Source organism: Heloderma suspectum, chromosome 1 (genome assembly GCF_057233095.1).
Source record: "Heloderma suspectum isolate Gila_16-S chromosome 1, 16-S_ref, whole genome shotgun sequence".
Taxonomy (NCBI): Eukaryota; Metazoa; Chordata; class Lepidosauria; order Squamata; family Helodermatidae; genus Heloderma; species Heloderma suspectum.
The window spans coordinates 12212270-12226679 of record NC_139458.1 but is presented as its reverse complement, the minus strand read 5'-3'; the positions used below and the strand labels follow the sequence as shown (position 1 = coordinate 12226679).

At 45.1% G+C, this 14410-nt stretch overlaps 1 protein-coding gene across 3 annotated transcripts in view; it reads right to left on the bottom strand.

Moving 5' to 3' along the window:
* Nucleotides 1-14410, bottom strand: part of DAAM1 (dishevelled associated activator of morphogenesis 1) — a 244376-nt gene that overhangs the window by 140538 nt on the left and 89428 nt on the right. For all 3 annotated transcript variants that reach the window (XM_084835994.1, XM_084836010.1, XM_084836003.1), the window contains exon 2: nucleotides 7353-7575. In XM_084835994.1, coding sequence (XP_084692120.1) covers nucleotides 7353-7535 — 183 coding nt within the window. In that variant the 5' untranslated portion in view covers nucleotides 7536-7575. The remainder of the gene's footprint in view (nucleotides 1-7352; nucleotides 7576-14410) is intronic.

The following is a 14410-nucleotide window of genomic DNA, read 5'->3' as shown; positions in this document are numbered from 1 at the left end:
TTCTCAGAATTGCAGATGTGCCCACAAGCCTACAAAGATTGGGAACCCCTGTTGTAGAAGGTAACAACCTAATAACTGTGGTATCTCCCTTATCATAGATGAAGTACCCAGCAAAGGAGACACTGACTTAAAATTGGACTGTTGGCACTTAACAACTTGGCACAGTATCACTTAAGACTGGTCGGAAGCACATCTCTTTTCAAAGCCACTATGCTGTGTTTTGACCGTCCTCACTGTATCCAAGCCTGCCTCCCCATGACAGATAGCAAGCTTAGGCTAAAACCAAGAATTATCCATAATACATGATCTAATTATGAAATTGCTTCACGTTGGTAATGGCTGCACTTGGCCTGGAAGGCTTAAGTGCCCTCACAAAGTGATCAGATTAAACTGCCCCAGAGCCATGTTTGCTCCATGCCTTTTATCTGCAGTAGGGTACGCTGGTACCCATGAGGACTGTAGTGTATTCTAGCTATCATATTCTAGCTATATCATCTCTATAGCATTTGGAACACTAAGGTGCTTTATGGCTTTGATATCTATTGCCTAGGCTACGTAAAATTTAATAAAAGGGAATCAAAACTCTGCATGGAAAGAAGTGGGACCCTGTATAAAATTATGCCCACTGCACAGAACATGAAAATCAAAGAGAATTTCCCCCATCTTTTCTGTTTTTTTGTTCATCGTGGAGACAGGCAGAGAACTTCTTTCATGCTCTTTTCAGGGCAGGCTCTGTCTTTTAAAGCTGCATGGGAAGCCAATATGAAACCCCTCCCCTTGAAGAAGGGTCCTACTCAGCCTTCCCTTCCCCAATTCAGCTTCCAAAATTTCACTGTGCATTGCTCACATACTTTCCAACCCATCTCTACAGCCATAACGTCAAGCTTCCTCCACTCTTCTTTTCATGAAAGCAAAGAGGGCTGAATCCACCACCAAAAACGTGAGTTCTAGGTTTACATGGGAGATGCAAGATGCACACTGCCCTATGTAAGTTTTGTCCTCAGGGCAACCCTGGAAGGGAATTCACTATTGCTACCATTTTGGAAGAGGAAGGACAGAAGGACACCCAATGAATCCATAGCCAACCCAAGTCCAACACACCATCGCCTGCTATGGAAATTCAACCCAGGAATGAGTGTTGTACTGTTTAGCAATTGAAGCAGAAGACTACTCATTACAAACAGGAGTGCAATATGCAAGCCAACTAGATTGCCTTTTTAAAGTAACTTGAAAGAAATAATAAGTGGTTTTTACATTATGTTTTCCAGTTAACAAGGACACTTTTTTGTTTAGCCTTACACAAATACGTATTATACTGTGGATAGCAAGCACCATCTTAAGAGACATTCCTGCTTGTTAAACCCCACCCTAAGAGGCATTCCTCCTTGGCAAGCCCCACCCTAAAAGACATTCCTGCTTGGCAAAACCCACCCTAAGAGGCATCCCCCCTTGGCAAACCCCACCTTAAGAAGCATTTGTTGTTGTTCAGTCATTAAGTCATGTCCGACTCTTCGTGACCCCGTGGACCATAGCACGCCAGGCCTTCCTGTCCTCCACTCTCTCCCGGAGTGTGCTCAAGTCCATATTCATTGCATCGGTGATGCTATCTAGCCATCTCATCCTCTGCCGTCCCCTTCTCCTTTTGCCTCCAATCTTTCCCAGCATCAGGGTCTTTTCCAGGGAGTTTTCTCTTTGCATAAGAAGCACTCCCCCTTGGCAAACATTGTCTTTAAAGGCATCCCCCCCCTTCTCTTGCGCACACAAGACACAATGCCTCCAAGAGAGTACTTGCTACAACACATGCACCTTGTCTAAAAACAAAGAAAGCATGCCTTTTCCTCAGCACTATTGCTTTATACAAAATTTAAAATCAACTGAAACTCATATGATAAAATGGTCTAATTTTTCTCTTATTGGATGAGAGTCAAATTACTAGACCTCCTTCCTTTAAAATCACCATAAAGATGATAAGCAGATACAGGTGTGAATTCTCTTAAAATGATGGGACTTTACATGTCATCTACGTGCTGCTTCGCAACTTAACAATGAAACAAAAGGGGTGTCTAAATGAGATTCATTCAAGCTGAAAATGTTACATGCAGAAACGTATGTAAATAGCAAACGGCCACTTTCTCAAAAGGAAAAGCAGCTTTAGGAAAGACATATTTGGAGTAGGGGAGGGGGTGCCAACCCTTTCAATTTCCCCTCCCCACATAGGTTTCCAGATTCACAGAGCAGGGAAGACAGCTTCGGCTATTGGGCGGTATAGAAATGAAATAAATAAATAAATATAAACTCTCGGGGGGAGGGGGACTGGAGTGGCAAAGCAATGAGCAAAAGGTTAAGTGGACCCTCTCCCCAGCTACATCTCCGCTCCAAACTGCCCCCCTTTAAAGTTGTATTTCCTTAGGAAGAAAGCAGCAGTCGGGGTATTTTTTGCATGTAACACATGGTTCAGCCTTCAGATGGTATAACAACAAAGTCCAAGACAGAAGCTCTCAGGGGAGGGGGTGCATTCCAGTGGTGGGTGGGGCCAAAGGCAAAATCCAGGGTGGCCAAAGGCAAAGTGGCCAAAAAGGGGATGAGGCCAAAAAGTAACAATTCCAATGTATTTTATCTTAAAGGTCTTGCTGCCAGCACCTAACCCTTAGGAGAGGCATCAGAACCTTTTAGAATGGCGAAAAAAACCCTGCACAACAGCCAGGAAACCTCCAAAAGACTGGTGCTGGAGGGAAAGGGGAGCTTGGTCAACTGGGGAGCCTCAGAGAGCCAGATGTGGCGCACAGGACAGAGGTTCTGCACCCCTGATCTAGGATCAATAGCTCAGAGATGATTGGCACGTGCTGCTGGCCCTTCAAACATGGTATTTTCAGGTGCAGGACAGGTTCGTGCCAATGCCCCTGTTTTTTAAACTGCAAACACCTCTAAACTTCAGCGCTGTTTTGGCATCCAAAGTCACAAATTCCCCATCATGCAGGGCTGTGTGATACCTCCAGTACCAGAGACAGTGAGCTTATGTACACCAGTTGCTGGGGAACATGGGTGGGAAGGTACTGTTGCACTCTGATCCAGCAGGGCTCTTCTTATGCTCTAAGAGGGAAAGCCACCATCTCTGTTGCATCCATTTACTGGTGGGAGGACCGTGGGAAGTCTGAAGCAGGGAGCCTCCTCTACTCCTGCGCAATTCAGAATTTTGATTGCACAGGGTTTTAAATCATGCACAAAGCCTACACTGTGAGTGGGTCTATGATGGGAGGCAGAGGGGGCCAGAAAGCATGGCCCTGCTCCCCCACCTCCGCCAATGTCATGGAGTAAGCGGAAAGGGCTAAAGTTAGCTTAACTGGGTGGAAGTAAGTAGTGCTCACCATTTTGATGGACAGATGAACTGGTGGCATTATGTGAGAGCCGCTGCCAGATGGGTCTGCAAACAAGACGCTGCGGGGGGTGGGGTGGGGTGGGTGAGAATATGAGACAGCTGGGAAACATCCAAAGTGGATCCAAAATGGGAGAACTAGTCTCAAGATGCTGAAAAAATAGTTACATTTTTTGAGAAGCCCAACACGTTTCGGCCAAACTTGTTATTCGGGGCCTTCCTCAGGCGAATTCTTTAAAAGTCCTTCAGAGAACTCTGTCAGGACTGTCCCACACATTTGAAGATAGGCAGGAGGGGGCCTTTAAGACTTCAACCCATAGTCTACCAAGTCCTGCAGCATTCAATTGGTAATCTCCAGGATATCTCATGCTTGCTCAAGGTCATGGGTCGGCCCCCCACCTCAACTGACCAACTGTTCCCCTCTATTCTGTCTTGGGATAGCATTCATCTGACAGGTGCGGTAAAACCAAAAGGCTGGAAAGCAACAAGGCATGTCCCATCGCCAGTTCAGGGAAACCTCGCAGGTTGCCCTGGCAACCTGAGCCATCTCAAAGCAGCTGTGTGCTGTGCAGCAACAAAGGCAGAGTCAGGGCCCGGCCTACCTTTTGTGAAAGCCTCTCGCCACACTGCCGTCTCTCCGTGTGTGGCAGCGGCAAGAGCAGACAGAGTACTGACAGACCATCAGACAAGGAGCTTGCCCGGAGGAAAGAGATTTGAGCTCAGAAGTGCCAACCATCTTACCATGCCCAGGTGGTATGGCCATTCATGCTTAAGGAGCTTGGCACAAGAGAGAAAGCACTGTTGATATTGGCATGTTTTGACTTGCCTTCCCTTGGCTGACAGAAAATGGCAAACCCTACAGGAGGGTCTAGGGGAACCTGAACACACCAGTTTAATCATACTGGGAGTCATATATTGAATCTACAACATAAACAAAACAAGTGGGAACAGCAACAAAACGTTGCAATTTTGCAACATTGCAGTTCCTGTTCAGGATTCCAGATGCTCTATAAGGGTTATGGCACCTCAACAAGGACATTGCAGAGTTGGAAAAGGCGCAGAAAAGGGCAACCAAAACGTTCAAGTGGCTGGAGAAACTCTCTTACGAGGAAAGGTCACAATGTCTGGAACTGTTTAGCGCAGAAAAATGTCTCCTAATGGAGTCATCCCATGAAGCAGATTGGTGGGAGATTTAGGACAGAGAAAAGGAAGGATTTCTTCACACAACGCAGAGATAAACTATGGAATTCGCAATTACAAGATGTAGTGATGGCCACCACTTTGGACGGCCATAAAAGGATAAATTCGTGGAGGAGAAGGCTATCAATGGCTAGTAGTCCTGATGGCTATACGCTATGTCCAGTATCGGAGGCTATATGCCTGACTGGGGAATGCTAGGCATTGTAGGACTTATTTCTGTCTGAACATGTCTGAACATTATGCCCTAAGAGGGCAATTTTATGGGATTGCCACTCTGTAGACAGAGAGCTCAGACACTGGAGCCCTCTGTCTATCCTAAGCCCTGGCAGGCAGGGTGGGAGGAACGATGGAGGCATTTTGCTGTTGCAACCTTGGAAGAGCCATGGTGGAGCTTTCCACAGCTGGAATGGGGGGAGGGATCCCCACTCAGGTTCCCACCCACCCCCAAGGGTGTAGCTGTGTCTACTGCCTGGGGAAGGGGAACCTGAACCATCCTATGGTCCCTGGAACACCCTCCCGGGGACCATGGAATTGCTCTGCCCATCCTAAACTGTATTAATTTCAAAGGAATTTTTTCAGAGATAGAAAAAACATGTTTAGTATTTGATTTTTAACTCTACTTGTTCTATTAAAAGCTTCGGTTTGTGAGGTCTGCAATGTCCCCAAGCAGATTTCAAGTCACCTTTTCTCCACAAGGCAAGGTAAATAAGTATTTCCTTACAATAAAGCAGAATTAGCCAATCAGAGGTGCCAAACAGTCACCTAATGCCAACAGGTGTAGATGTGACACCAGGAATTATCTTAAGCAAAACCACCTCCTAACACAGTGCTTCTTTTTCTGAACATGTTCCAAATTCTAAACAGTAAGCTTATATAGCAGCTATGGGATTTCCCCCCCAACTCTTTAACTAATGCCGAAACAAAACACACAGCACCGTCTGGATACACAGAGTAGCAAAGAAAAAGAGAGTTCAGTGTAGCAAGACAACAACGTCAGCATCTCCACTGATCGGAGTTTGTCTCACTTGACAAAGGGAGGCAATACTCCAGAAAGTTGAGAATACAGCTACAATCAGTGTGAATCTGACTTTCCAAACAATGGAGGCATTGAGCCAGTCATTTCCCTAGAATCATGACTGGTGGGGGGGGGGGGTTAGAAAAGAAAATCCGACCCCTGTTACTTTGGAGGATTGAATTCCCTCCCAAAAAAATTAAGGCTAGTTCCATCCCTTCTAGTTTTAAGGTGAGGAGTGATAATGTTTTTATTTCACGTGGCTTTCAACAGTGATTATGGGTGCGATCCTATGCACGTTTAGACAGAAAAAAGTCCTACAACTCCCAGCATGCCCCAGCCAGACTTTTTTTCTGTCTAAACATGCATAGGATTGCATTCTAATTAGAACTGCCTTCCCCTACCTGGTGCCCTTCAGATGTTTTGGACTGCAATTCCCATAATTCCCAGCCACCATGGCCACTGGAGGGCACCAAATTGGAGAAGAGCAATCTGTCCCTTCTGTGGCACCTGCTGGGTGAGAAGGGAGAGGGAGAAAAGGGGGCAGCAGAGAGAGAAAAAGGGGTGGCAGAAAGAGAGAGAAAAGGGGGTGGCAGAAAGAGAGAGAAAAGGGGTGACACCCCCACATTTGGCACTGGCCATCACTGATTCCCCACCCAATATAGCCCCCAAGAGATTATCCACGAGGGAATGCAGCTTTGACAGAAAAAAGTTTCCCCACTGTATTGTAGACAAATTTGGGGACCCTTGTTTAGGGCTGTAAAGCTGTCTAGTAATGCTCTTATAAATAAATAGACCATTTTCCTAGCGATAATATTCTATGGCAAACATGTAGACACGTTTTAAACTGACCTGCCATCTTTGTAACCCATGCTTCCTTCCTAGGAGCTCAAGTTTCCCCATTGTATCCTCACACCCACCTTGTGAAGTAAGGTAGGGAAAGTGAAGGCTACTGGCCCACCATCATACAGTGTATTTTATGGCTGGATAGGGATTTGAACCCAGCTTGCTGGAGGAACCATGCTGGCTCTCCAATGTGTCCTGCCAAGTGCTGAGGTGAGTTTACCACTCCCTAGCCTCCTGTTCCAATATGGAAGTAAGGTGACATCCTCTTGTCAAGTGCCTAGGAGAACGGGGGCAACCAGTTTACCAAATGCAAAATTATTGTTCAATAAATTGTCTTGGTATGATAGTTTCTGTAATAATCATTAAACACACATTAAACCTAACGTACCTGTTTACAAGAACTTGACCCAGCCACACTCTCCCCCTCATTTCTCAAGCAACAAACACCATCTTGATCCTTGTGGAAGCTTGTGTTTGGGGATTGTCTCCCACAGAAAGTCTTACCAAGGAAGTCAGTGGCCACTAATATTTGCAGTTTGCTTTTAAAACTGCATGACCTCCGTTGCATCATACAAGCATATACAGAGAATCACAAGCAACATTCTGCTGCACGTTAACTCAAGTTGCAGAGTATTCCCATGGACCTGGAAGGTGCCAGGACTAAAAAGTCTGCTACACTTATACAATATTCCGAAATCTGAAATTTGTATTGCCAGATGTTCACTGAGATCTTACAAAACCTTGATTTTTTTTAATCTCTTACGATCCGACTGACTTTAGGCATCCTTTACAGTCTCTTTAGGTACTCTTTACAGTCTCTTCACTCTCTTTTCCTTAGTATTTTCCAGTACCCCTCTGCAACTATGGGATTATTTTCTGGGGATGGAAACCAACCAACGTGATTACAGCGCCGTCACTCACCACAAGCTCACTGAACATAACATCCAGCTCTTCCACTGGGGGCATGGGGAATGCAGGCTCCATGGTCTGCAGGGCAAAGTTGCTGTCATTCCGCAGCCGGTAGGTGATCTCCGGGTGGTCGTTACTTCGGAAGCAGCAGAAGATGAACGAAATCCCTCGCCCGCTCCTTTTTCTTGGGGCCATGGCTGAAACCCTTATGGTTTTCCTTTCTAGACACTAGATCCTAAAATAAGATCAAAAAAAAAAAAAAAGAGGGGAGGTAGAAAAGAAAGCATTAACGTTTTCGCTGGTAACTTCTTACCCACCCATAACCTTTCCAGATAATTTTATTAAGCTCCGACCAACCTCTTTACCTCTGGCCTGCCCTGTGGAGGCTGGTGGCTCCGATGTCAGTGGGATGGTGAATCTGCTCCGGGTTTCAGTCAGAACTTGTCAGAACTCTAAAGGAGCTCTTCTGGCTGGTTCTGATTGAAACCCGGAGCAGATTCACTGCCCCACTGACATCGGAACCGCCAGCCTCCACTAGCCACCTCTTTCAACTCTTATTCCTCAATAAGCAGTCTTTGGTTCAGATCATTTCTATGAAACCTCTGCCCATCACTATTGCCTTGGAAAAATACTCTGGTTGCTTGTGGCGGCCACGGCAGCCTGCCCCAGTGGCTGCCCATGTTCTTTTATAATGATTACTGCAGCGCCAAGGGCACCAGCAGTCACTGCAAGTACCATGTACAGGTGATGAGCCTTGAGACAGCTGGTGAAGGGATAGGTTGACCTACTGCACAACTGCATTCACATTGAAGACACACTCTCGGCATGGGATGTATCAGTTCTGGAAACTCTCAGGTTAGGCTTTACTAGGGAGTAGCCGGGTAAGCTTGTCAAGCACACAATTTGCAGACTTATTCAGGCTCTACAGTGCATTAAACCTGGACATTTACCACTAATGGTAAATGACTGCTGGATACATGCCTGTCTCTGTATGTTTCACACTAGACTTAACAGCAGTTTTCTGCTGCTTTTACCCAGGACACCTGAGAAATACAGCAAAAAAGGATTTGGATGTAGAGTGTAGCTCAGCCTTTCCCAATATGGCGCCCTCCAGATGTGTTGAACTATAATTCCCATCTCCCCCAGCCAACCCAGCCAGGCTGATTGGGGCTGATGGGAACTGCAGTCCAACACACCTGGGGGGCACCTAGGTGGGGAAAGCTGGTGTTGCTTATTTAGTTGTCCTGGACAGAAAGACTTGGACAAACCACTTTTTGAGAGGCAGAATTCTCGAAACCATCTACCACCGTGGGGGTAAACAAGAGCCACTGAAGTGACACCACAGACAGTATAGAAATGTAATACTGTACTGCTGAAGTAAACTCAAGCTCTTTGGAAAGTTAGCTGTGAAAATGCCCTTGTTTATCCCTGCTGGTTCTTTTCTCATCCAGCAGATTCTAAAACAAATGTTCTTTTCTGTGACATTTTAAAAGCAACAATGCTTATGCCTCCAGATTTCCTGCAAGATGGGTGCTGCTTGCAAGCCATCTCCCTCCGGAAGCAGAAAGCCCACAGTTTAAAAGGAGGCTGTTGCCTTAACCCCTCCCTAACTCAGTTCTTCTGCCAGCTGGTCTGCATAGTTGATTCAAGAAAACCACAAAGTAGCAGTTACTTCGGTGAGCTCCAATCCACACCACTCCCTGCTTCTCCAAACACAAATGCAGAAAAGACTGGAAAACACATGCACACACAGAGACATGGAGTTCAGCAGAACTCATATCCAAATACAGAAACTGAAAAATTCACTCTTTTTATATCAACCAACTTGCATCTGAAAGCATGAGATCAGATCGAGAATTACACGAGAAACGGGGAGATTCCGGACATATAAAAGGAAGTACTTCTTCACACAGTATGTAATTAAAGTATGGAATTTGCTACCTCAAGAGGCAGGGATGGCCACCAACTTGGATGGCCTTAAAGGGGAATTAGACAAATTAATGGGGAAGAAGACTATCAATGGCTAATAGTCATGATGGCGATATATTACCTCCAGGATCAGAGGCAGTGAGCCTACGAACACCAGTTGCTGGGGAACGTGGGCGGGAGTAGGCTACTGCACTCATATCCTGTTGCAGGTTCCCTGTTGGGGGGCCTGGGGGGCCACTGGGTGAGAACAGAATGCTGGATTAGATAGGCCTTTGGTCTGATCCAGCATGGCTCTTCTTATGTTCTTAAACTAAGTAAATTCTGAACTGCTCAGTTTTCCTATGTAAGTCCTGTTGGCAATCTCTGTTCTTCTCTCAGTTTCTGCTGTCATAAATACCTACCCAAGTCCCCAGTAGAGGGGCAACTCATTCCATTCACTCACCAGGACAAATAAGGGAAGGTCCATAGCTCAGTGGTAGGGTACCTGCTTAGCATGCAAACAGTCCCACGCTCCATCCCCGGCATCTCCAGGTAGGGCAGGAAAGATTCAAGCCTGAAACCCTGGAGAGCTGCTGCCAGTCAACGTCAGCCAAGATGAACTAATGTTCTGACTTCGTATAAGGCAGCTTCCTATGTTCCGAGGATCAACTCAGACAACACAAAGTCATGTTGCAGTGTGCTGACATCATGCCCCATGTGGTGACCCCCATGCATGAATGCTTGAAGGGGGTGCCATCTAATAATCCCTTTTGCCTGTTAAATATTTGCAGAGCCTCCACCACAAGGCTGCGTGGCAATCAATTTTTTTGTGTTGTGCAAAGCAGCACCGAGTAAAGCGATGAACTCAACTGGAAGTTCCTTGCCCTGCTGACCAATTTGGCATTGATGCTTTGGGATCCTGCAGAATTCTATTTTATCCCCCATGCTTTTTAATGTCTATATAAAACTGCTGAGTAAAGTCATCTTGAGATTTGGAGGGAGGTGTCATCAACATGCATAAAACACTCAAGACTACTTTTGCTTTTCATCTAATGCAGGTGAGGTGTTGGGAGTGTTAAATCAGAGTCGGTGCCTGGAAGAACAAATGGACTCCATGAAGAATAATAAACTGAAGCTCAATCCAGACAAGATGGAGGTATTCCTAGTTGGTGCTTAATCTATGCAAGTTATGTGGCATTCAACCTGTTCTAGAGGGGGAGAATGGGAGTTGTAATCCAGCATATGTTGAGGGCGCCTGGCTGGGGAAGGATGTTACAGATGCATATGGGCCAGCAGACAAATAGCTGATTTTAAACACAATGGTGCATGCATGGGATGCCTAGACAGATTACATTATTTTACCCATGGCAAGTACAGGATGGGGCCTTACTCCCTTCTAAGTCAGTTCATCTTTGATCCTTGCTCCTTGACATCATACGAGTATTATCAACAAAGCATTCAAACACCTTCACACACATTGTCTTACTGTAACATATGCTGTTTCCTAGAGCGGCCAATCACATGACTCCAGGAAACCCATGAAGAGGATATGAGGGTGGAAGTGCTCCGCCCCTGCTGCTCTCCAGCAACTCGGGTTCAGTGGTGTACACAGCCTCCCCCAACCTGGTGCCCTCCAGAGGTGTCATACTACACTTCCCATTATCCCCAGCCAGCACTGGCATGCTGGCTGGAAATAATGGGAATTGTAGTACGACACCTCTGGCGGGCACTAGGTCGGGGAACGCTGGTGCAAATCCTCTAAAACCTGAGTCACAGCAAGTGCCTTGGCCCGAAGCCACCAAGCGAGCCCATGGCAGATGTGAGGTTCAAACCAGGGGCTTCCTGATTCACAGCTGAGTCTTAGCCACATCGCTATACCAGCCTTTTCAAGAAAAGTGAGCCATGTCCAAAAATGCAATCTTTTGCGGGCAGGCTGCTTTTCAGGAAGAAATCTATGCACAGGTGTTGTGACAGAAAAAAAAAATCTATGAGGAAAGAAGGCTTTGGAGGAACAATAGCGTAGGAAAGTCATTGTGGTTGATTATTCTATTGATGGATGTCCATTAAAAATCCCACCCTTTTCTTGGTGCTCAACAGCTGTTAGAATTGTTCAAGTACTCAAATATTGAGTGTTTTGTGGGTGATAAGCACTCTGAGGCGGAAGTAATTTCTCACTGGGGTGTGCAATTCAGAAAACGCTTTGTTATTCCATTTGGTCTTGTTATTATTAAAAAGGCTCATTCGTTTAAATCACATTCGCTTCACGACTCATTAGTTATTATTTCTTTGGTTCTCATAACTCCTTGTTTTCATTTCCCATTGCTTTCAATGGGAAACCGGGCTGCCAGAAGAAGAGGGCCCCCTGGGTGAGGAACGGGGGTTGTCCCCCAGCAGCCGCATCTCAGAATGCAGGGAATCTATGGGCAATTTTAAAAATACCAGCAGCCATTTTCTGGGCTGTTTAAATCCCCCCCGACCATATAAGCTCTGACTGAGTAGCAGATAGCTTGCAAACGAGGATCCTCTTTGTTAGGAGCTCTGTCTATTTGCTTTTGAACAAATGAAAAATTAAACCAAAGAGGACCCCTAGTTGTTTAATTTTGTCATTAGTTCTAAATTGAATACACACTGCTGTTTCTTTCGTTTTTACCCCACTTTTAGCCCAGAAGGGCACATGAACGACACAAGGTTCTCTGGGCCGGATTTAGGTTACTTATTTCTTGACTGACTGAAAAGTCTTGCACTGAGCAATCCTGTGATCCCTGGGAGGGCACAAAACATAAGAAGAGCCATGCTGGATCAGACCAAGGCCCATTTCGTCCAGCATTCTGTTCACACAGCGGCCAACCAGCTGCCCATGGAGAAACACACAAGCAGGACATGAGTGCAACAGCACCCTCCCACCCATGTTCCCCAGCAACTGGTGTACAAAGGCATACTGCCCCTGACACTGGAGGTAGCACAGAGCCATCAGGATTAGTAGCCATTAATAGCTTTCTCCTCCAGAAATTTGTCTAAGCCTCTTTTAAAGCCATCCAAATTGGTGGCCATCACTACGTCATGCGGTAGTAAATTCCATAGTTTAACTATGTGTTGTGTGAAGAATTTACATTTTTCCATCCTGACTCTCCCACCAATCAGCTTCATGGGATGACCCCGGGTTCTAGTATTACAAGAGAGGAAGAAAAATGTCTCCCTGTAGGGTTGTGTGTATTCCCCTGCTGGACTTTGAGAATGATCAAAACCATCTAGTTTAGGGTGGCTCTAAGGAAGGGATGTGGAGCTTCACGCTGGGAGGATAAATATGGCCCACCTGGGGTGAAAATCTGGCCTGCCAAACAAACCACTGATTGTTTGGTGGTTTCCTGGCTTTTTGCAGGTTTTCCCACATTCTAAGAAGTTGAAGTGCCTCTCCTAAGGCTTAGTTACTGGCAGTGAGACCTTTAAGCTAAAATATGCTGGTATTTTAAGGGTTACTGAGGTTTCAGTGTCAAGGTTTATGTTTTTATATATTGTAAGCTGCATCAAGATACCATTCAGGGTAGCAAAAAGGGGTATTTATTTTCCAAAACAGACCAACACTACTTCCTGATATACAAGCTCCAGATCTACAAAACCTCTTTGGCAACCACCCTAAGAGTAGCTTAAAAGTTCTTATGCACTATTGTCAGGCCCAAGGCAAATCCAACAGATTTCACTGCTCCGAAATCTTTTGATGTGGGGCAGTATATAAATATTGTAAACAAATAAACAAATATTATCCTGGCAGCATACAATGTAGCATTATGGATGGATAAACATAGTGAATTGTGTTTGGAAACTGCTCTTGCGCTTAGAATTGTGGACTGGTTGGAGTAGACCCCTCAGGCAGGGCAACAGGAGGCCATTGATAAAGAGTTGATTAGATGTTAACGACAAGGTCAAAGCAAGCTCTGGAAGAACAGGCGGATAGAACAGTACTCAATAGGGTGTCAGAAACATCTAAGAGTCAGTCACCACCAATCAATACATTTTAAATAGACGTTGGGGGCATCCAGGCACACTCAACTAGTTAGTGATGGATGAATCTCTCAGGTCCTTATTCTTCCAATCTTAGGTTTGCTCCATTCTGAACTTTGAGAACTTTCTTTTTAAAAGTTTGCATGGATATTCATAAGTATTTTTGTGCACATTTCTCCTAAAACATGCGTTGTTATATGCATTGTTTTGCAGGCAATTTTCCTAATATAATGCATTTTAAATGTTATTTCTTCTAATAGACACATTTTTGCATGCATTTTTGGACTGGAGAACTCCATTGTTTTAAATGGTTGTTCATGGCTTTTGTTGATGGCTTTGTACCAAATAATGCAGCATACACAGGTTAACAATAATACATCTCCAACTTGTTTCAAATACAATTTAAAAACAAAAACAAAATTTAGTTCTTCGTCCACTTGTCAAGTAGAAAATTCTTTACTGAAAGTGCTATAATTTAATACTTGAGAAGATAAAGATATTCTCCTAGCTTGACTTCTCCCATTTTTCTTTGGGGTACAAGAGCCAGCTTGTTTTCTGAATCAGTCTGTAGGCTTTAACTTAACGGCTATGTTTGCATGCAAGAGTAAGACAAAACTCTGGATGATCCTGGCTTACTGTTAGCACAACTGCCTAGTCAAGCCAGAAATAGTTCAGTGTGTCGTTCAAACCCAGAATCCTGGCTTATGGTATCCTGCACAAGCCAGGAATTGCAAACCATGGTTTGTCCTTGGCTTATGATTCCTGGCTTGTAAAGAGCTGCAAACAAGCCAGGATCCTGGGTTTGGATGACATGCTAAACAAACCATTTCTAGTTTGTTTAGCATGTCATCCAAACCCAGGATCCTGGCTTGTTTGCAACCCTTTCTGGTTTGTTTAACCTTGGGGTCAACAAAATGCTGCCCATCGACACCTATGCGCCTATAGACTCCTCTTGGTGCCCACCAGGCTCCCTGCCTCTCCTGTGTATTTTATTTCTTAATATTTTTTGAAATGAAAAAAACATTGTCTTTTAACTGGGAGGCTGGCATGCTGCAAAATGGTTTGCCCTCCAGTGCCACTTTTATTTGGGTTGAAGAGTGATTTTGTGTTTTGGATCTCAGACCAACTGCCACCTTGAACTTAGGTTCTTGGAAAGTTACTTT